At 45.2% G+C, this 20815-nt stretch overlaps 1 protein-coding gene across 3 annotated transcripts in view; it reads right to left on the minus strand.

The window, feature by feature from the left end:
• The window catches only part of LOC133578425 (sodium- and chloride-dependent taurine transporter-like), an 82293-nt gene that overhangs the window by 29201 nt on the left and 32277 nt on the right, over window positions 1-20815 (minus strand). For all 3 annotated transcript variants that reach the window (XR_009811856.2, XM_061932854.2, XM_061932856.1), the window contains exons 5-6: window positions 14825-14970; window positions 11772-11904 (exon numbers count right to left, since the gene is read on the minus strand). Coding sequence is in view for 2 of the 3 variants with exons in the window: in XM_061932854.2 (XP_061788838.1) it covers window positions 11772-11904; window positions 14825-14970 (279 nt within the window). In the remaining variant the exon portion in view is untranslated. The remainder of the gene's footprint in view (window positions 1-11771; window positions 11905-14824; window positions 14971-20815) is intronic.

A 20815-nucleotide genomic window follows, 5' to 3' on the forward strand; every position in this document is an offset into this window, starting at 1 on the left:
ACTGCTGATTGGCATTCTGATTTCCTTGGATATTTTTTTTATACCCCTTTCCTGTTTTATGCAGTTCAATTACCTTTTCCCACAGATCCTTTGACAATTCTGTTGCCTTCCCCATGACTCAGAATCCAGAAACATCTGTGCAGCACTGGATGAAAGATGCAATGGTCTGTCAGAAGCCCAGAAACTCACAGACCTTTTATACACACAAACAGGTCACAGGTGAGGATTGGAACCTTGGTTAGCCATTCAAACCTGTTTGTGTCAACTTTTGTGCATGTTATCAGATCAAAGGTACAGAATCAGAATCAGCTTTATTGTCATTACGCAAGGTAACGAGATTGAGGCCATTCCATACAGTGCGATGTGTGCATGCTAGAAAAACAATGTGCAAATATATAAAAATATAAAAAATGTAGAAGTGCAATGAATATGGTGTGAAATGAATATATACATGAAAAAAACAAAAACAAAAACAGGGTGGTTGGTGGAATGGGTTATTGCACCGAAGAGAAGGCAGTTATGAGGGACAATGGGGCAGTCCGTTCAGGATGGTTATGGCCCTGGGGAAGAAGCTGTTCTTTAGCCTGTTTGTTTTGGTTTTAATGCACCTGTAGCGCTTCCCAGAGGGCAGCAGGTGGAACAGGTCAGAGCCAGGGTGGGTGCTGTCCTTGATGATGGCACTGGCTCTGTTGAGGCAGCGGGAGGTGTAGATGTCCGTCAGAGAGGGGAGAGGGCGGCCGATGATCTTCTGAGCCGTCTTGACCACTCTTTGCAGCCTCTCCCTGTCTGCTGCAGTGCAGCTGCCGTACCATACCGTAATACAGTAGGTCAGCAGGCTCTCGATGGACGAGCGGTAGAAGGTCAGCAGCAGGTCAGGCTTCAGGTTGTACTTCCCGAGGACTCTAAGGAAGTGTAGCCGCTGCTGAGCTTTCTTGATGATTGATGTGGTGTTGACTGTCCAGGAGAAGTCATTAGAGATGTGGACTCCAAGGTACCTGAAGGTGTGGACCCTCTCTACACGCTCGCCGTTGATGTAGAGGGGGGCAGGGTCGGTGCTGCTCCTCCTGAAGTCGACAATGATCTCTCTGGTCTTGCTGGTGTTGAGAGCGAGGTTGTTCTCCGAAGACCAGGCCGTCAGCTTCAGGACCTCCTCTCTGTAGGCAGCCTCGTCACCCCTGGAGATGAGCTCGACCACTGTGGTATCGTCGGCGAACTTGACGGTAAGGTTGTCACTGTGGGCCGGACTGCAGTCATGGGTGTAAAGGCAGTAGAGGAGGGGGCTCAGCACACAGCCCTGTGGGGAGCCGATGCTCAGCGTGCGGGAGGATGAGAGGTGCGGGCCAAGTCTCACATTCTGGGGTCGGTCCGTTAGGAAGTCCCTTATCCAGGCGTTTGTGAGAGGGGGGAGGCCAAGAGTGTCCAGTTTATTGCAGAGTCTGTCCGGGATTATTGTATTGAAGGCAGAGCTATAGTCCACAGAGAGCATCCGGACGTAGCTCTGCTGCTGCTCCAGGTGGTTCAGAGCAGAGTGGAGAGCAACAGCGATGGCGTCCTCTGTGGACCTGTTCGCCCGGTATGCGAACTGGTGGGGGTCGAAGTCTGGAGGGATATGGTCCTTGATGTGCTGGAGAACAAGTCGCTCGAAGCACTTCATGATTACCGGAGTGAGGGCCACTGGTCGGTAATCATTCAGGCTGGTGATGGGAGACTTCTTCGGCACCGGGATTATTGTAGATGACTTCAGGCAGGATGGGATGACTGCCTGAGCCAGGGAGAGGTTGAAGATCTTGGTGAGGGGGGGAGCGAGCTGGTAGGCGCACGTCCTGAGCACCTTTCCAGGTACTCCGTCTGGTCCGGTAGCCTTCCTGGGGTTCACAGCCAGGAGCACTCGTCTGACACTGTGCTCCTGTACAGTGAGTGGAGTGGCGCCGGAGCCCGGTGGGGGCGGGGGCAGGGCTGGAGCAGATGAGTGTCGCTGGGGGGTTTCGAAACGGGCAAAGAAACAGTTAAGCTCCTCTGCCAGTGTCGCACTCTGATCCGCAGTTGTCATATTGCAGCCTCTGAAGTCCGTGATGTCATGAATGCCCCGCCACACCTCCCGTGAGTTTTTGCCGGACAGATGGGACTCTATGCACCTCCTGTGGTCCGCCTTTGCTTTTTTAATCCCTCTCTTCAGGTCGGCTCTAGCAACACTGTACAGTGCCCTGTCCCCTGACCTGAAGGCTGCGTCGCGGGCCCTGAGGAGTGTGCGGACCTGGCTGGTCATCCAGGGTTTCTTGTTGGGGTAAACCCGGATGGTTTTTTCCACAGTCACATTCCCGATGCAGAACTTTATGTAGTCCAGCACCGTTCCTGTGGCTGTCTCCAGCTCCTGTTGTTGGAAGAGGTCCCAGTCTGTGTGTTGGAAGCAGTCCTGAAGTTTGGGGAGTGCATCGTCAGGCCAGGTCATAACAGTCTTTGTGATAGGCCTGGCCTGGCGTCTGATGGGGGTGTAGGTAGGAGAGAGCAGGAGGGAAAGATGGTCTGACTGTCCAAGCTGGGGGAGGGGTGTAGCTCTGTATGCGTGCTTTATGTTGGTATACACGTGGTCCAGGGTGTTCTTTCCCCTTGTAGAACACTTCACGTGCTGGTAGAACTTAGGGAGTACAGTCTTCAGATTGGCCTTATTAAAATCCCCTGCTATGATATGAACACCGTCGGGGTGGGCCCGCTGCTGTTCGTTGACGGTGTTCAGCAGAAGAGAGAGCGCTGTGTTTACTTTGGCGTCCGGTGGAATATACACAGCCGTGATGATAACAACAGACAGCTCTCTCGGGAGAAAAAAAGGCCGACATCTAACAGACATGTACTCCACGTCCGGGCAACAGTGCTGTTCAGTGATTGTCCCGTTGTTGCACCAGTTCTCATGCACGTAGATACAGAGCCCCCCTCCTCTGCTCTTACCGGAGTCCTTAGTTCTGTCCCGGCGGAGCAGAGTGCGTCCGGCTAGCTGCATGCTAGCATCGGGTATTTCCGGGTGAAGCCAGGTTTCGGTGATAATCATAGCACAACAGTCCCGAACATAGCGGTTTCCAGCAAGTTGTAACTCCAGGTCGTCCATCTTCTGTACAAGGGATCTGGCATTAGAGAGGAACAGGCTCGGTAGAGGTGGCTTGTGGGGTTGTTTCCTAAGCCTGAGCAAGACGCCGGACCTGCGGCCACGCTTCTGCTTCCTCTCCCTCCTCCGTCTGCGCCGTCTCCCAGACCCGACAACAAACCACGGAGAGCCCTGTGCTCTCGCTATGTCATCTGGGATGTTGTGCTCGTGGTGAAAGTCGCTCGAAACAGATATCTGGTGCGAGTTACCGATATCCAAGAGTGACTGGCGGGTGTACCGGGTGTTTGCAGTACAGGTGGTGCACAAAAGGAAAAAAAACATGAAGAAAAGAAGGAAGAAAGAGCACTGAAATGGAGAGCCGTAAGCCGCTGCGTCTGTGCGCGCCGCCATCTTGGATTTTTATTTTTATTTTTATTTTTATTTTTTTTTATTTTTTTTACTGGGGAATGTAAACTTTTGATCAGGCTCATTTGGGTACTTTCTTTTGTCATTTTGATTTAAAAAGAGTAAACACAGTTGTTTGCCAATAAATAGCTTCACAGAACCATTAAGTATGAGTGGAAGAAAGGTTTTTGTGTTATCTGTCACCGCCTGCTGCCACCTGGTGGTTTGTATGCTCAGTTTTCCCTTGGTGCAGCAGACTTGGCTCTTACTTTTTGTCTTCCTCAGAGTTCCTGTGTCTTCCTGTGGGCGGAGCTGCAAGACGTGCACAGCTGTGTCTAATCTCACCAGCACTACTTAAGCAGCACCTGGCCAGCTGGATGGCACTCGGCTATTCCATTTCGTGACTCTGTTCGTATGAAGACGCCTATGCTCCTTGTATTTTTGCTACATTCCATCTTGGCTATTTCCAGTGCCATCCAGCTTGGTATGTTCGTTGATAGTTTGCACGTCTTGCAACTTCGACCCAAAGCTTGTTTAGTTTGTATATTAGCTTTTGTTCTTTTTGTCACGGTGCTCTTTTTGTGTTCTCCTTTTTCGCACCGTCGCTTTTTGTTATATTATATTTTTGGATCATTGTTGTGATCGCTTCTTTGTTTAAGTAAAGAACTATTTACTCACAAATCCATCTGCATCCTTGGGTTCCTCTGTTTCACATCTAAGTAAATTGTGACAGAATAGCCGAGTCAATTATGGAACCCGCAGATGAGAATCAGATTCAGCTGGCCCTCAGGGCTCATGGCCAGCGAATAAGTGATCACGAACAAGCTTTGTTAAACCTGACCACACTTGTGCAGGAGATGCATACACGCCTGTTTGTCCCCCACCCGCTCCCAGACTCGGAGGCTGCTCAACCTGCAGCTTCTTCTTACCCCATGCCCTCGACATCGGGTTTTCCTACCCGGGAGCCCAGCATACCACATCCGCCCAGGTATGAGGGAGACTTTGGACAATGTAAACTTTTTTTATATCAATGCTCTTTAGTTTTTTCACAGCAGCCTCACACATACACAACAGACTCCGCCCGTGTGGCATATATACTAAGTTTACTGGCTGGAAGAGCAGCTAGCTGGGCTATGGAGGTGTGTGAGAGTAAACCCGGACTTCGTTCCAACTTACCCCTATTTTCCGCTGAGTTGCGCAGCGTCTTTGACCACCCCGTGAGGGAACGAGAGGCAGGCAGCCGCCTTCTCGCTACACGCCAGGGGTCCTCCTCTGTCGCGGACCACTCAATCTCCTTCCGAATCCTGGGGGCGGAGAGTGGCTGGGGGGAGAGAGCTTTGCGGGGAATATTCCTGGCTAGCCTTAACTCCCAGATCCAAGACGAGCTGGCTGCCCGCGACGAGACCCAGACCCTCGAGGAGCTCATCTCACTCGCCAGCCGATTGGACAACCGCCTACGAGAGCGACACGCCCAGAAGGGGGTGGATCCTCCGTCCACCAGATGGCAGTCATCTACCTGGTCCACACGATCAACATCCAAGCCTCAGGTTTCGTCGTTTCCGCCTTCTGACTGCAATGCCCCGGAGGAGGGGCTAGAGGGGTCCATTCCTATGCAGCTGGGTGGAAGTCGCCTGTCGTCTGCAGAGAGGAGTCGTCGGCTGAGATTGCGGCTGTGCCTGTACTGCGGAGCTGCGGACCACGTCGTTGTTCGCTGTCCTGCGCGGCCTACTGGGGGCCGTTCCGCGTCCACACGAGACCTTCCGCAGGGAGGATTACCAACTTTGCCGCCTGCTCCTGTGGTGACGTCTGCTTCCTCACTCGTGGGAAGACTTCAAGTTGAAGGTACTCTGTCATGGGGGGGGGGGTTCTTGTCCTATTAAGGCACTTATTGACTCAGGGGCTGATGAAAACATTATTGACAGTGGTCTTGTGGAATCTCTAAAGATTCCTACTGTGGGGATTGATCGTATTAAGAATGTTAGCTCACTTGACGGGCGTCACCTGGCTAATATTACTCATCAGACACATGCCACATCCCTCCTTATTTCTGGTAATCACCGTGAGGAGGTTAAATTGTTTATAATGCCTTCTCGTTCGGCGCCCTTAGTTCTTGGACTTCCATGGTTGCGACGTCACAGTCCAAGCATTGATTGGACCACTTGTAAAATTACCAATTGGAGTATTTTTTGTCATAGCCACTGTTTGCGCTCCGCTTCGTCTCCGGCTAACCTTGTCACTCTTCCTACTCTTCAGCCCCCTGATCTCGCGCTGATTCCTGAGGAATATCATTCCTTTAGTGAGGTTTTTTGTAAAGATCGGACTACGACGCTACCCCCCCACCGCCCGTATGACTGTGCCATTGACCTTCTTCCAGGGTCGCCACTACCTTCTTCGCGGCTGTATAATATTTCGCGTCCCGAACAGCAGGCTATGGAGGAATACATTTCCTCTTCTCTCACCGCCGGACACATTCGTCCCTCTTCTGCTCCTGTGGCGGCGGGGTTTTTCTTTGTCAAAAAGAAGGATGGTGGGTTACGACCCTGTATTGACTACCGAGCTCTGAACAAAATTACAATTAAAAATAAATACCCTCTTCCACTATTGGATTCTTCGTTTGCTCCTTTGCATGGGGCAGTAGTATTTACTAAATTGGATCTACGCAATGCGTATCACCTCGTGCGAATTCGTGAAGGTGATGAATGGAAGACTGCTTTTAACACCCCTCTTGGCCACTTTGAGTATTGCGTCATGCCGTTCGGCCTCACTAATGCTCCCGGGGTGTTCCAGTGTTTAAAAATGATGTGCTCCGTGATATGATAGGCCGTTTCGTGGTAGTCTACTTGGATGATATACTTATTTTTTCACGCTCCATTGATTTACATCATCAGCATGTCCGTTTGGTTTTGCAGAGACTTTTGGAGAACCGATTATTTGTCAAACCCCAAAAGTGCACCTTTCATTCTCCCACAGTGTCGTTTTTGGGGTTGATTGTGGAGAGGGGGCAGGTTAAGCCAGACCCAGCTAAGATCCAAGCGGTTGTAGACTGGCCTACGCCGTCCTCCAGGAAGCTGCTGCAAAGGTTTCTGGGGTTTGCTAATTTTTACCGACGTTTTATTAGAGATTTCAGCAAAGTAGCCCAACCTTTAAATAAATTAACGTCCTCCAAGGTTCTTTTCGTGTGGTCTTCGGAGGCTGACCAGGCTTTTCGACGCCTTAAATGCCTCTTTACCTCAGCTCCTGTGCTAGTTCACGCTAATCATGATCTCCCATTTTTTGTTGAGGTGGACGCATCTGACACTGGGGTAGGGGCTGTTTTGTCCCAGCACTCCAGTTCTGATCAGAAGCTGCACCCCTGCGCCTTCTTCTCCAAACGCCTTTCGCCTGCAGAGAAGAACTATGACATCGGGAACCGAGAGCTTCTTGCAGTGGTCCTCGCCCTTCAAGAATGGAGGCACTGGCTTGAGGGTGCCAAACACCCCTTTATCATTTATACCGATCATCGTAACCTAGCCTACCTCCGCTCTGCCCAACGCCTCAATCCCCGCCAGGCTCGGTGGTCCCTGTTCCTTACAAGGTTTGACTTTTGTATGACTTTTCGCCCGGGCTCACTCAATGGTAAACCTGATGCCTTGTCGAGGATGTTCTCTCCTCCTACAGAAGACACTCCCCCAGAGACTATCCTTCCTCAGTCCCGGATTCTGGGCGCAGTACAGTGGGAGGTGGAGAGACGGGTGTCGGAGGCTATCAAGGACTCCCCATCCCCTGCTGGATGTCCTCCTGGTCGCCTTTTTGTACCGAGAACCCTCCGTCCAGAGGTCTTGTCGTGGGCTCACACTTCCAAGATTGCTTGCCACCCAGGTGCCAGACGCACTGAGTTCCTGCTTACTCAGCGGTTCTGGTGGCCTACCGTTCACACTGATACTAAGAAGTTTGTGGCTGCATGCCCCGTCTGCGCCAGAAGCAAAGCTTCCCATCAAGCTCCTGCGGGGTTGCTGCAGCCCCTTCCCATCCCCTCTCGCCCATGGTCGCACATTGCTCTGGACTTTGTCACAGGTCTACCCATTTCCAGGGGGTTTTCTGTCATCCTCACCATAGTTGACAGATTTTCTAAATTCACGCATTTTATCCCCCTCCGTAGACTTCCCTCCTCCCTGGAGACCGCCAAGCTTCTAGTAAACCATGTGGTTCGACTTCATGGGATCCCCATCGATGTGGTGTCAGACAGAGGTCCTCAATTTTCATCCGCTACATGGAAAGCTTTCTGCAACTTGTTAGGAGCCACTGTCAGTTTGTCATCAGGGTACCACCCACAATCGAATGGACAATCGGAAAGAGCCAATCAGGACCTAGGGGCGGCCCTGAGATGCGTGTGTCACCAGCATCCATCATTGTGGTCTACCTATCTCCCATGGGTGGAGTATGCCCGTAACACCCTAATCTGTTCATCTACCGGCTTGTCCCCTTTCCATGTGGTGCATGGCTTCCAACCTCCTATCTTCTCCTCTCAAGAGATCGAGTCCACTGTTCCCTCCGTGACTGCCTTCCTGCGCCGTGTGCACCATGTGTGGCGTGATACACGCGCTGCCTTGTCGCGGACAGCCAAACGGAACCAGACCATGGCTAATCGCCATCGCAGACCATCTCCCGACTACAAACCTGGCCAGAGGGTTTGGCTATCATCAAAAGACATTACATTACCAGGAGAGTCGAAGAAACTGGCACCTAAATTCATCGGACCATATGAGGTGGAGCGGATGATAACTCCCGTCACAGCTCGACTCAAGGTACCCAAGTCCTTCAAATCATATCCTGTTTACCATGTTTCCCGCCTAAAGCCCGTCGAGTCGAGCGACCTTTGTCCTCCATCCGTGTCTCCCCCTGCTCCTCAGCAGGTGGAGGGTCATCCAGCCTTCACTGTCAACACCATTCTGGACGCTAGGAGACGAGGCAGGGGTGTGCAGTTTCTGATCGACTGGGAGGGTTACCCCCCAGAGGATCGCTCCTGGATTTCACGTTCCCTTATAATTGATAAATCCCTTATTTCTGATTTTTATCATAGATTTCCCGGTAAACCAGGAGGTCCGCCAGGTGGCGTCCGTTGATTAGGGGGGGGATACTGTCACCGCCTGCTGCCACCTGGTGGTTTGTATGCTCAGTTTTCCCTTGGTGCAGCAGACTTGGCTCTTACTTTTTGTCTTCCTCAGAGTTCCTGTGTCTTCCTGTGGGCGGAGCTGCAAGACGTGCACAGCTGTGTCTAATCTCACCAGCACTACTTAAGCAGCACCTGGCCAGCTGGATGGCACTCGGCTATTCCATTTCGTGACTCTGTTCGTATGAAGACGCCTATGCTCCTTGTATTTTTGCTACATTCCATCTTGGCTATTTCCAGTGCCATCCAGCTTGGTATGTTCGTTGATAGTTTGCACGTCTTGCAACTTCGACCCAAAGCTTGTTTAGTTTGTATATTAGCTTTTGTTCTTTTTGTCACGGTGCTCTTTTTGTGTTCTCCTTTTTCGCACCGTCGCTTTTTGTTATATTATATTTTTGGATCATTGTTGTGATCGCTTCTTTGTTTAAGTAAAGAACTATTTACTCACAAATCCATCTGCATCCTTGGGTTCCTCTGTTTCACATCTAAGTAAATTGTGACATTATCATTCATATTCTCTGAAGAATGGCCAAGAAATCATAAATTCTCCCAGGGTATGTAAACTTATGAGCACAACTGTATATATATATATATATATATATATATATATATATATATATATATATATATATATATATATACACACACATATGTATTCAAATATAGATTATATATATATATATATATATATATATATATATATATATATATATATATATATACATATATATATATGTATATATACATGTATATAAAAAATACTTGAATTGCACAATGTTCATTTATTTGACAAACAAAATAACAGTCCACAGTAACAAAGTAAAATAACACATTTTTCCACAGTACCCGTGCAAATGGTGGATAGTGGTGATAGTTCAATATGAACTAACAAAAAATAAATACAACAAAAAACTAAAAGTCATACATTGCCTCAGGGCAGTTGCTAGGAATTATGGCCCCCCTGATAGAAAATCGGTGTGGGCACCTCTACCCCACTAATTGCCAACTTCAATGTTCTTGTTTTTCAGTGTTCTTGACGGTGCCTTGTGTAATACACCCAATTGGTTTCCTTGTTTACGACTAACCACTTAACAAGTCAGTAGTATTATGTAAATTATGTATTATTATCTGTCTTATTCTCATTTCACTATTACACCTCTGATTCCAAATACATGTGCAAGTAAAACAAAGAGCACATGGAATATGTTGTTATAAAACAAATAATAAAAACAACAACGATGCTAATCTAATATCAATTAAAAGTTTAAATTGAGTTGTAGCATATATTTTGCTGTTATATAATTGAAATAGCCAAGGTGTTGAATAATGTCTTGGTCACTGCTAGTGTTACAGCTGTTTACATCATTCTCATCACTACATCACTCACTCATCATAAAAGACATCATTGGACTGCTGGGAGAGAGTGTTTGCTGTGGGGTCAAACTCAGATGAAGCAGCCACTGCTGATTCTGGTGCAGCAGAGCACTAAGGTTTATTGTTGCATTGTATATATCGTAAACATAAGATTTTTATGTTTCATGGAAAAACTGATGGAGAACTAACCTATTCTTGGACAAAATGTAAATGGCCTTCTTAGCACCATAGCTCCAGGAGGAGAGCTTCACTTTCACAGACAAAACAATATTTTAAACCATTCAAAAGTCAGTATAAACCATCCAAAATTCTATATAGTCTGTTTTACTTCGTTGTTGTCAGCTATTATGGTGTTGTTTACTTTACATTGCTATGAAAACAAACAACAAATCTTTTAATACTTAACTTTTTTTGTATTGCGGCTATTAAATGTATATACTAATAACACATTTTGCATGACTACATTAAACACATAATTATATTGTAACTGACCTTCGTCAGATGCTCCTAATTATCAATGATGAACATCTAAAAAAGGTCGGTATTCTCAGTTACTCTGTTATTATTAGTAATAATGTTAATAATTACTCAGCATATATAATTATTAACTACTGAGTAGAAGTTGTATATGTCATATTACAGAAGAGTTATCTGACTGTTTTTGTGGCCATGAACGCATCACTGGCTGAGCCGAATGTGTGTGGGTCTTTTGACGCAAATGAAAGGGAGCGGCTACTGTCAATACGACATATTGTTTGTTTTGGTGTGATTACGACAGGAAGTGATCGGTTTTGTTAGATAGTAGTTTTGTTGCTGATGTTGTTTTGGTGTAGTTACGGCCAACAGTAATCAGTTTTGCTCAATAAAATGATTGTTGATGCAGACCACCTCCTTCACCTTCTTGTTTGCTGATGTTGTCATTGTTTAATCTGTTGTGACCACTTGTTGAAAATAGTACAGAATAATTGGTTGTGTTTATTTTGTTTAGAGTTTAAGCTGGATTAGATTTTGTGCGCTGTATAGATTTTCCGTTCGTGGAGGACAAGTGAGCAGTGCACAATTGCGCAGTCACGCACCTTAGAGGGAACATTGGTGTGGACCAAACCATTTTTTCAAAAGGGGCCAAGGAGGTTGTTGAAATGATTACAATTATAATATTGTATGACTTGTCCGTATTTTAACTCGGATTTATTCCTATGAATATAATCGTTATTATTGTTTTGTTTTTGTTGTTGTTTGGGCGGAACTGGCGCCCAGTAAAGGATGGTGTAGCAGTATTGTTGTCTGGGTGTAAATCGGTAGAAAAATTGTGAGAATGGTGGCCCTGGGAGATTCTCGAGACGAGAACTGATAATCGGGAGGGTTGGCAAGTATGATTAACACACACAATGTACCGAAAATGTATATTTTTTAGTACCAGTATTGAATCCTAGGTACCGTATTGGTTCATATTAAAAGACACCCATCCCTGGTGACCATGCTGCTTGGATCCATGAAATATGGCTCAGAAGACTGGAGCGCATTTAACACTTTGTCCCTAGAGAAGCTGTTCATGAGTTCAATAGAAACAGAAGTTTTCTGAGGGTTTGCGGCACTAACACAACTTCAGTTAATTGATTCACTAATCAGGGCTCAACAGTGCTTGACTTTATTGAAACTTTATCGCCTCTCATGTTAACCTTGTCAGGTTAAAGAAGTGTTTGAAGCTGTCACGGTTAGAAAACTCCATAAAGTTGTACGATAAAATACTTTAGGAAGATGGCTAACCTTTCCAGTGGACTTGACACCCTTCCAAATGCAGAAAAAGCAGACGACCCAGACTAGCAGCAAACACAAAGCCAAGTCCCACTTGATGGAGCCGATCTCGTCGATGCCGTTGGAGATGCCCAACACTTTGTGCCTGCGGGTGGAGGGGGGACAAGGTTGGTGTGTGAGCCAGTGTGCATCTTAAGCTATGTTGTGATTAGGGCATGGCAGCTCCTGCCATCAATGTTTGAATGTGTGTGTGAATGTGTATGAATGGGTGAGTGTGGAAATAGTGTCAAAGCGCTTTGAGTAACTTGAAGGTAGAAAAGCACTATACAAGCACAACCCATTTACCCCATTTATCTTCACACTGCAGTTAAATTTAGATTTTGTTGTGATGTGTATCAAGATTTTTTCATGTCACTGAACAGTGCAATTCCGATTTTTTTCAAATCCAACCCAGAAAGTTAATGCTGTACGTAGTAGCAGAAAAATTATGTTTTGAAGTGACTATACATACGGACGACTTATTTCAATGTCCCACCAATCTGCCTTCTCACCCACACACTTTTCGACACAGACATCGCAATAAGCAAACAACCATAACTAAAATGATGCTCCTCTTCCATGATCCCTTACTAGAGATGTAACGATTACCTGTGTAAAGATAAGAGATAAGACAAGATCATTTCCTGGAGAAGCAGCTAGCATGCTAATCCTTAGCAAACCTAAATACTAACACGAATAAAAAACACATTACCGTATTTTTCGGAGTATAAGTCGCACCGGAGTATAAGTCGCACCTGCCGAAAATGCATAATAAAGAAGGAAAAAAACATATATAAGTCGCATTGGAGCCCGGCCAAACTATAAAAAAAACTGCGACTTATAGTCCGAAAAATACGGTACTTATTTCCCCAAACCACAATTGATAGCAGCACTGGCTAGTTAGCTAGCTTAAACACCAACATGAATATAAGAGACATTAACATATTTCCCCATTACAAACATCATACCACGATATAAACACATTGCTCTTGAAACAACTGAGATCACCAATTGTGTTTCTCCTTCTGCCAATTAAAATTATATTGTGTGTGTGTGTATTTATTGAAAAATTAAACTTGATTAGAATATTTTAGTGTATAAAAAAGTAACTGTTCATTTTGCTCACAATAACCGTGATATGAAATATTTATTTGGTTCCATTTCCTACATGAAATAATGAGTATTGGCTTTGGTTGAACAAACTCACTGAAATCGCACCAGGATTGACATGAAAACAAATCAGTCATGTTTTGTTCCGCAAACACAAGGTTCCGCATGTAACGCTAAGTTTTGTGCTCATGCGCACCACCTCCAAATACATTCCATTCAAATTACACATACATAGAAGTCACAATTGTTTTTGGTAATCTGAACGACTAAATAAAAAGTGCGGATTTAAACAAACAAATCTGAAGTACGCATCATACCATGGAATGTAAAATAGAAGTCACAAATGGAATGCTTGTCATGTAACACGTCTTGTGACTATCCCAGGATATGGCTTTCCCCAAAATGGCAGTGCGTCAGGTAAGCCTACTCAGTGGCCTAGTGGTAAGAGTATCCGCCCTGAGATCGGTAGGTTGTGAGTTCAAACCCCGGCCGAGTCATAGCAAAGACTATAAAAATGGGACCCATTACCTCCCTGCTTGGCACTCAACATCAAGGGTTGGAATTGGGGGTTAAATCACCAAAAATGATTCCCGGGCACGGCCACCGCTGCTGCTCACTGCTCCCCTCACCTCCCATGGGGTGATCAAGGGTGAAGGGTCAAATGCAGAGAATAATTTCGCCACACCTACTGTGTGTGTGACAATCATTGGTACTTTAACTTTAAGATAGCTAATTTCCAAAAGCTATTTATTGCTATTAAAGGTAATTCAAAAGCCATTTAAGAAGTCTAATCCTTTAATAGCGTGTCAATTTATGTTATTTTACAATTATTTTTTAATGAATTCACATTAAAAAAAAAAGCTATAGCATACTTGCCAACATTGAGACTTTTTGAATTCGGGAGATTGGGGCGTGGGGGTTGAGGTGTGGGGGCGAGGTTGAGGTGGGCGGGTTGGGGGGGCGGGGATTGGTGGTAGCGAGGGTGTATATTGTAGCCCGGAAGAGTTAGGGATGCAAGGGATGCTGGGTATTTGTTATGTTGTGTTACGGTGCGGATGTTCTACCGAAATGTGTTTTTCATTCTTGTTTGGTGTGGGTACACAGGATGGCGCATATTTGTAACAGTGTTAAAGTTGTTTATACGGCCACTCTCAGTGTGACCTGTATGGTTGTTGATCAAGTATGTCTTGCAGTCACTTCCGTGTGTATGCAGAAGCCGCATACAACATGTGACTGGGCCGGCACGCTGTTTGTATGGTGAAAAAGCGGACGTGTCGACAGGTTGTAGAGGACGCTAAAGGCAGTGCCATCACGGCACGCCCTTAATATTGTTGTCCGGGTGAAAATCGGGAGAAATTCGGGAGAATGGTTGCCCCGGGAGATTTTCGGGAGGGGCACTGAAATTCGGGAGTCTCCCGGAAAAATCGGGAGGGTTGGCAAGTATGAGTTACAGAATAATTGCTATAGAAAGTATGGTAGCTAAAATGGTAATAGGGCACACAAAATTGTCACCGTTTCAAGTATTTCAAATGTTATATGTTATTTGGTTCAATGTACATTAACAAGTGTGAGTTAAGACATGTGTAGTGCTTTACAACCATGTTTGCTTGCTTAGTCAAGGACTACGGATGGAAATTAGCTTCTGGCTAGAATCTGGTTTGTTTACATTTTAATGTGCTTGTATAAAAATGTTCATTAAAATGCAAAACACTGTCAGTCTAAGTAGCACTTATGTAACATCACACATCTTGGAGAATAATTATTAATATTTTAGAGGAAAAAAAATGTTTGTATATAATTTTCCCTGGTCTAGTTTTCTGGAGGGTTAATCTTGTATTTATTTGGCTAAATACAGTAATATGTTCTAGATAAAGGGACATTTAGTGTCCTTGCAAAAGTCAGCAAGTGGTACGTACTCCCAGAACTCGGTGACAGGGGATGTGAAGTTGGAGGAGTTGGAAGGTAGCCAAAGGCTTTTGTTCTTGCGGTACGTGTCCTCAATGCAGCGCTCCGTGTTCCAGGGCTGGTTGCACTTGGCCCACGGCAGCTCAGGCTGAAAACACTGAAAGCACAAAAGATAAACATTAATACATGAGTACAAGAGTTTGCTGTCATCTACATATTATGCAATACCGGTGCCAAATTGGTACTTTTGAGACGGTGCACAAAACCTGAGGTTTAAAAAGAGTAGGTGAGACTGTTGTCTCGATGATAACTATACCTAATTTTGGAATAATTTCAGTGGCACTAAATTGAGCACTTTTCTAACTGGTTGCTATTGTTTACCATGCCGACAGGCAACACAGTCAATCTATTGGACAGGGCGCCAAATTGCAGAATCTACCAAAAACAACAAAACACAAAATAATGAATATATAATGAAACACACTCTGTACACTTATTAGCGATGTTTAATTTAAAATGAATACCAAAAAAACATCCATACTTTACTTTAAATGTTTAGATCCAGCGTTGTTTGTAAAAGACTGTAGTCAGGGACAACCTTAAAGTGAGGCAAACACAGGCAGTTCCCTGTGGCCCACACACGTCTCATAAAAACAAATATTAAATATGTATTACAAACCCCGTTTCCATATGAGTTGGGAAATTGTGTTAGATGTAAATATAAACGGAATACAATGATTTGCAAATCATTTTCAACCCATATTCAGTTGAATATGCTCCAAAGACAAAGAAGTTGGGAAAGGTGGCAATAAATACTGATAAAGTTGAGGAATGCTCATCAAACACTTAATTGGAACATTCCACAGGTGAACAGGCAAATTGGGAACAGGTGGGTGCCATGATTGGGTATAAAAGTAGATTCCATGAAATGCTCAGTCATTCACAAACAAGGATGGGGCGAGGGTCACCACTTTGTCAACAAATGCGTGAGAAAATTGTTGAATAGTTTAAGAAAAACCTTTCTCAACCAGCTATTGCAAGGAATTTAGGGATTTCCCCATTTACGGTCCGTAATATCATCAAAGGGTTCTGAAAATCTGGAGAAATCACTGCACGTAAGCAGTTAAGCCCGTGGCCTTCGATCCCTCAGGCTGTACTGCATCAACAAGCGACATCAGTGTGTAAAGGATATCACCACAGGGGCTCAGGAACACTTCAGAAAACCACTGTCAGTAACTACAGTTGGTTGCTACATCTGTAAGTGCAAGTTAAAACTCTCCTATGCAAGGCCAAAAGCGTTTATCAACAACACCCAGAAACGCCGTCGGCTTCGCTGGGCCTGAGCTCATCTAAGATGGACTGATACAAAGTGGAAAAGTGTTCTGTGGTCTGACGAGTCCACGTTTCAAATTGTTTTTGGAAACTGTGGACGTCGTGTCCTCCGGACCAAAGAGGAAAAGAACCATCCGGATTGTTATATGCGCAAAGTTGAAAAGCCAGCATCTGTGATGGTATGGGGGTGTATTAGTGCCCAAGACATGGGTAACTTACACATCTGTGAAGGCGCCATTAATGCTGAAAGGTACATACAGGTTTTGGAGCAACATATGTTGCCATCCAAGCAACGTTACCATGGATGCCCCTGCTTATTTCAGCAAGACAATGCCAAGCCACGTGTTACATCAACGTGGCTTCATAGTAAAAGAGTGTGGGTACTAGACTGGCCTGCCTGTAGTCCAGACCTGTCTCCCATTGAAAATGTGTGGCGCATTATGAAGCCTAAAATACCACAACGGAGACCCCCGGACTGTTGAACAACTTAAGCTGTACATCAAGCAAGAATGGGAAAGAATTCCACCTGAGAAGCTCTGTCATCCGGGGGGAGCTCAACGTAAAGCCGCTACTCCTCCACATCGAGAGGAGCCAGATGAGGTGGTTCGGGCATCTGGTCAGGATGCCACCCGAACGCCTCCCTAGGGAGGTGTTTAGGGCACGTCCGACCGGTAGGAGGCCGCGGGGAAGACCCAGGACACGTTGGGAAGACTACGTCTCCCGGCTGGCCTGGGAACGCCTCGGGGTCCCCCGGGAGTAGCTGGATGAAGTGGCTGGGGAGAGGGAAGTCTGGGCTTCCCTGCTTAGGCTGCTGCCCCCGCGACCCGACCTCGGATAAGCGGAAGAAGATGGATGGATGGATGGAAGCTTAAAAAATGTGTCTCCTCAGTTCCCAAACGTTTACTGAGTATTGTTAAAAGGAAAGGCCATGTAACACAGTTGTGAAAATGCCTTATCCCAACTACTCTGGCACGTGTTGCAGCCATGAAATTCTAAATTAATTATTATTTGCAAAAACAAAATTAAGTTTATAAGTTTGAACATCAAATATGTTGTCCTTGTAGCATATTCAACTGAATATGGGTTGAAAATGATTTGCAAATCATTGTATTCCGTTTATATTTACATCTAACACAATTTCCCAACTCATATGGAAACGGGGTTTGTATATTAAAAACACCTATTAATTTGTTCTTGTCTTAATTTGTGACCTTAAAATACATCAAAAATGTTTAATTTCTAATGAACATTTGGTAGCTCCCCCTCCCTTCTCACGCTCTGGACTGTTCCATGTTACTGTGCATGTGCAAAAGTATACACCTGCCTGTTACCTCAAATGACCTAGAGCAAGGGTGTCAAACTCAAATACAGAGTGGGCCAAAATTTAAAACTGAACAAAGCCGCAGGCCAAGGTTGAACAAATTATCCTTTTAATAGGTAGCCAAACAAGTTTTGCATTGAACATTGAACAAGCAAGACTTGTACAACTTTATAGTGACATGCAAAATCGAGTTTCAAATAATAATAATAATGATCAAAAATATAAATGGCATATCAAATACAATTTAAATAAAAATGTAATGCCTCTTTTCTATATGCAGCCTTCTGAGGTAAATATCAACATTAACTTTTTCCACAGGCTAATGAACTAGAAAATATAATAACAATGAATAAACCAACCATTCAGGACTTTAAAGGCCTACTGAAATGCGGGGATAGCAGGTCCATTCTATGTGTCATACTTGATCATTTCGCGATATTGCCATATTTTTGCTGAAAGGATTTAATAGAGAACATCTACGATAAAGTTCGCAACTTTTGGTCGCTGATAAAAAAGCCTTGCCTGTACCGGAAGTAGCAGACGATATGCGCGTGACGTCACAGGTTGTGGAGCTCCTCACATCTGCACATTGTTTACAATCATGGCCACCAGCAGCGAGAGCGATTCGGACCGAGAACGCGACGATTTCCCCATTAATTTGAGCGAGGATGAAAGATTTGTGGATGAGGAAAGTGAGAGTGAAGGACTAGAGGGCAGTGGGAGCGATTCAGATAGGGAAGATGCTGTGAGAGGCGGGTGGGACCTGATATTCAGCTTGGAATGACTAACACAGTAAATAAACACAAGACATATATATACTCTATTAGCCACAATACAACCAGGCTTATATTTAATATGCCACAAATTAATCCCGCATAACAAACACCTCCCCCCTCCCGTCCATATAACCCGCCAATGTAACTCAAACACCTGCACAACACACTCAATCCCACAGACCAAAGTACTGTTCACCTCCCCAAAGTTCATACAGCACATATATTTCCCCAAAGTCCCCAAAGTTACGTACGTGACATGCACATAGCGGCCCGCACGTACGGGCAAGCGATCAAATGTTTGGAAGCCGCAGCTGCATCCGTACTCACGGTACCACGTCTGCGTATCCAACTCAAAGTCCTCCTGGTAAGAGTCTCTGTTGTCCCAGTTCTCCACAGGCCAATGGTAAAGCTTGACTGTCATCTTCCGGGAATGTAAACAATGAAACACCGGCTGTGTTATCCGGCACAACAGTCAGGGGGTGCATTCTACGGCGGGGGTGCGTTATCCGGCACAACACCTGTCGCAATACACCGCTTCCCACCTACAGCTTTCTTTTTTGCTGTCTCCACTGTTCATTGAACAAATTGCAAAAGATTCACCAACACAGATGTCCAGAATACGGTGGAATTTTGCGATGAAAACAGACGACTTAATAGCTGGCCACCATGCTGTCCCAAAATGTCCTCTACAATCTGTGACGTCACGCGCAGGCGTCATCATACTGAGACGTTTTCAGCAGGATATTTCGCGCAAAATTTAAAATTGCACTTTAGTAAGCTAACCCGGCCGTATTGGCATGTGTTGCAATGTTAAGATTTCATCATTGATGTATAAACTATCAGACTGCGTGGTCTGTAGTAGTGGGTTTCAGTAGGCCTTTAAACTGCTCAGTTTGCAACATACTGATCTAATCTGATGTGCCCAAGCCAGATAACTGGCATCTTTTCTTGGATGCTAGTTCATTAATGTTGGGGTTCAGCCTTTGAGCTGAGGCATCTTTCATTATCAAACAAAGTTGTTCATCAGTCATTATACCTTGTAGTCCACCCGGACCACAGTCTTGGAGGCGTGCTTTAAAGGCACTGCGTTTATCGTCCTCCACGAGCTGTCGTCACGTCTGCTTTTCATCCATTCCAACAACGTGCCGGCCCGATCACATACTATGTGCGACTTCAGCACGCACACACACGTAAATGCAACGCATACTTGGCCAACGGCGATACAGGTTACACTGACGGTGCCCGTATAAATAACTTTAACACTGTTAGAAATATGCGCCACACTGTGAATCCCAAACCCCCCCAGCCCCCCTCCGTGCATCGGTTGAGGTGGGTGGGGTTGGGGGGGCGGGGTTTGGTGGTGGCAGGGGGTGTATATTGCAGCCCGGAAGAGTTAGGGCTGCATGGGATTCTGGGTATTTGTTTTGTTGTGTTTATGTTGTGTTACTGTGCGGCTGTTCTCCCAAAATGTGTTTGTCAGTCTTGTTTGGTGTGGATTCACAGTGTGGCGCATATTTCTAACAGTGTTAAAGTTATTTATACGGCACAATCAGTGTAACTTGTATCGCTGTTGGCCAAGTATGCATTTTATTCACGTGTGCGTGCTGAAACCGCACATATTATGTGACTGGGCCAGCATTCGCTGGACTGGGTGAAAAGCGGACGTGACGATTTTTGGGAGGGGCACTGAAATTTGAGTCCCCCAGGAGGGTTGGCAAGTATGAGAATTAGCGGTGAATGCGGTGTTATTGCGGCACCGCCGCTGAATATAATCGGCGGGCCAGCTCTAGTGTTAATTTGATATCGCCTCAAGGGCCAAGTGAAATTACACGGCGGGCCAAATTTGGCCCGCGGGCCAGAGTTTGACACCTATGACCTAGAGTGTCAATGCCATTTTGATACCGATTTCCAGTATGCATCCCTCAAAATTGCACCTTCATAGATGTAGACAGGAACGGGCACAGAGTTTCTGGGGGGGCAGGTGCTCAAACCAGAAAAAAGGGCACCAATTTGAGAAAATGCTTCAAATAATTATTATTGTGATAAGAATCACTGCAGGATATTTGTAGCTTACGTAGTAACAAATTCAAACTCTAAATCATCAAATTGAATAAATAAAAGAAATGTGTGTACTTCCACACACACATTGTTTAAATAGTTCTATGACAGAGTTGAAGCACAAACAGCATGACACTAATAATATACAGGTACACCAAATATATTTCACCAGATTGTCTATTATGCAAAACCAACTTTTCTTTCTTATTTGTACATGTTTTTATGAAATGTGAAATCAAACCACTGCTGAAATATTTCTAAAAAAAATATTTGCCTTCCTTCATATTTCCTCCAAATGAACCGTTTTGAATTTGCCCCAATTGTGACATTTTTCAAACATGTGACATCAGCGGCTATCTCCATATACGGTAAAGATTCACTCGAAGATCTGTGCGCTATCCCGCCATTGTAGTTCGACGCTGCTGTCACTAAACTTCTTCTCTTTGTCTCTTGTTGTAGGGCAGACTGGCTCGTACATGCACATGCCTCCACTAATGTTGCCATTTCTAATACAA

Source organism: Nerophis lumbriciformis, linkage group LG38 (genome assembly GCF_033978685.3).
Source record: "Nerophis lumbriciformis linkage group LG38, RoL_Nlum_v2.1, whole genome shotgun sequence".
Taxonomy (NCBI): domain Eukaryota; kingdom Metazoa; phylum Chordata; class Actinopteri; order Syngnathiformes; family Syngnathidae; genus Nerophis; species Nerophis lumbriciformis.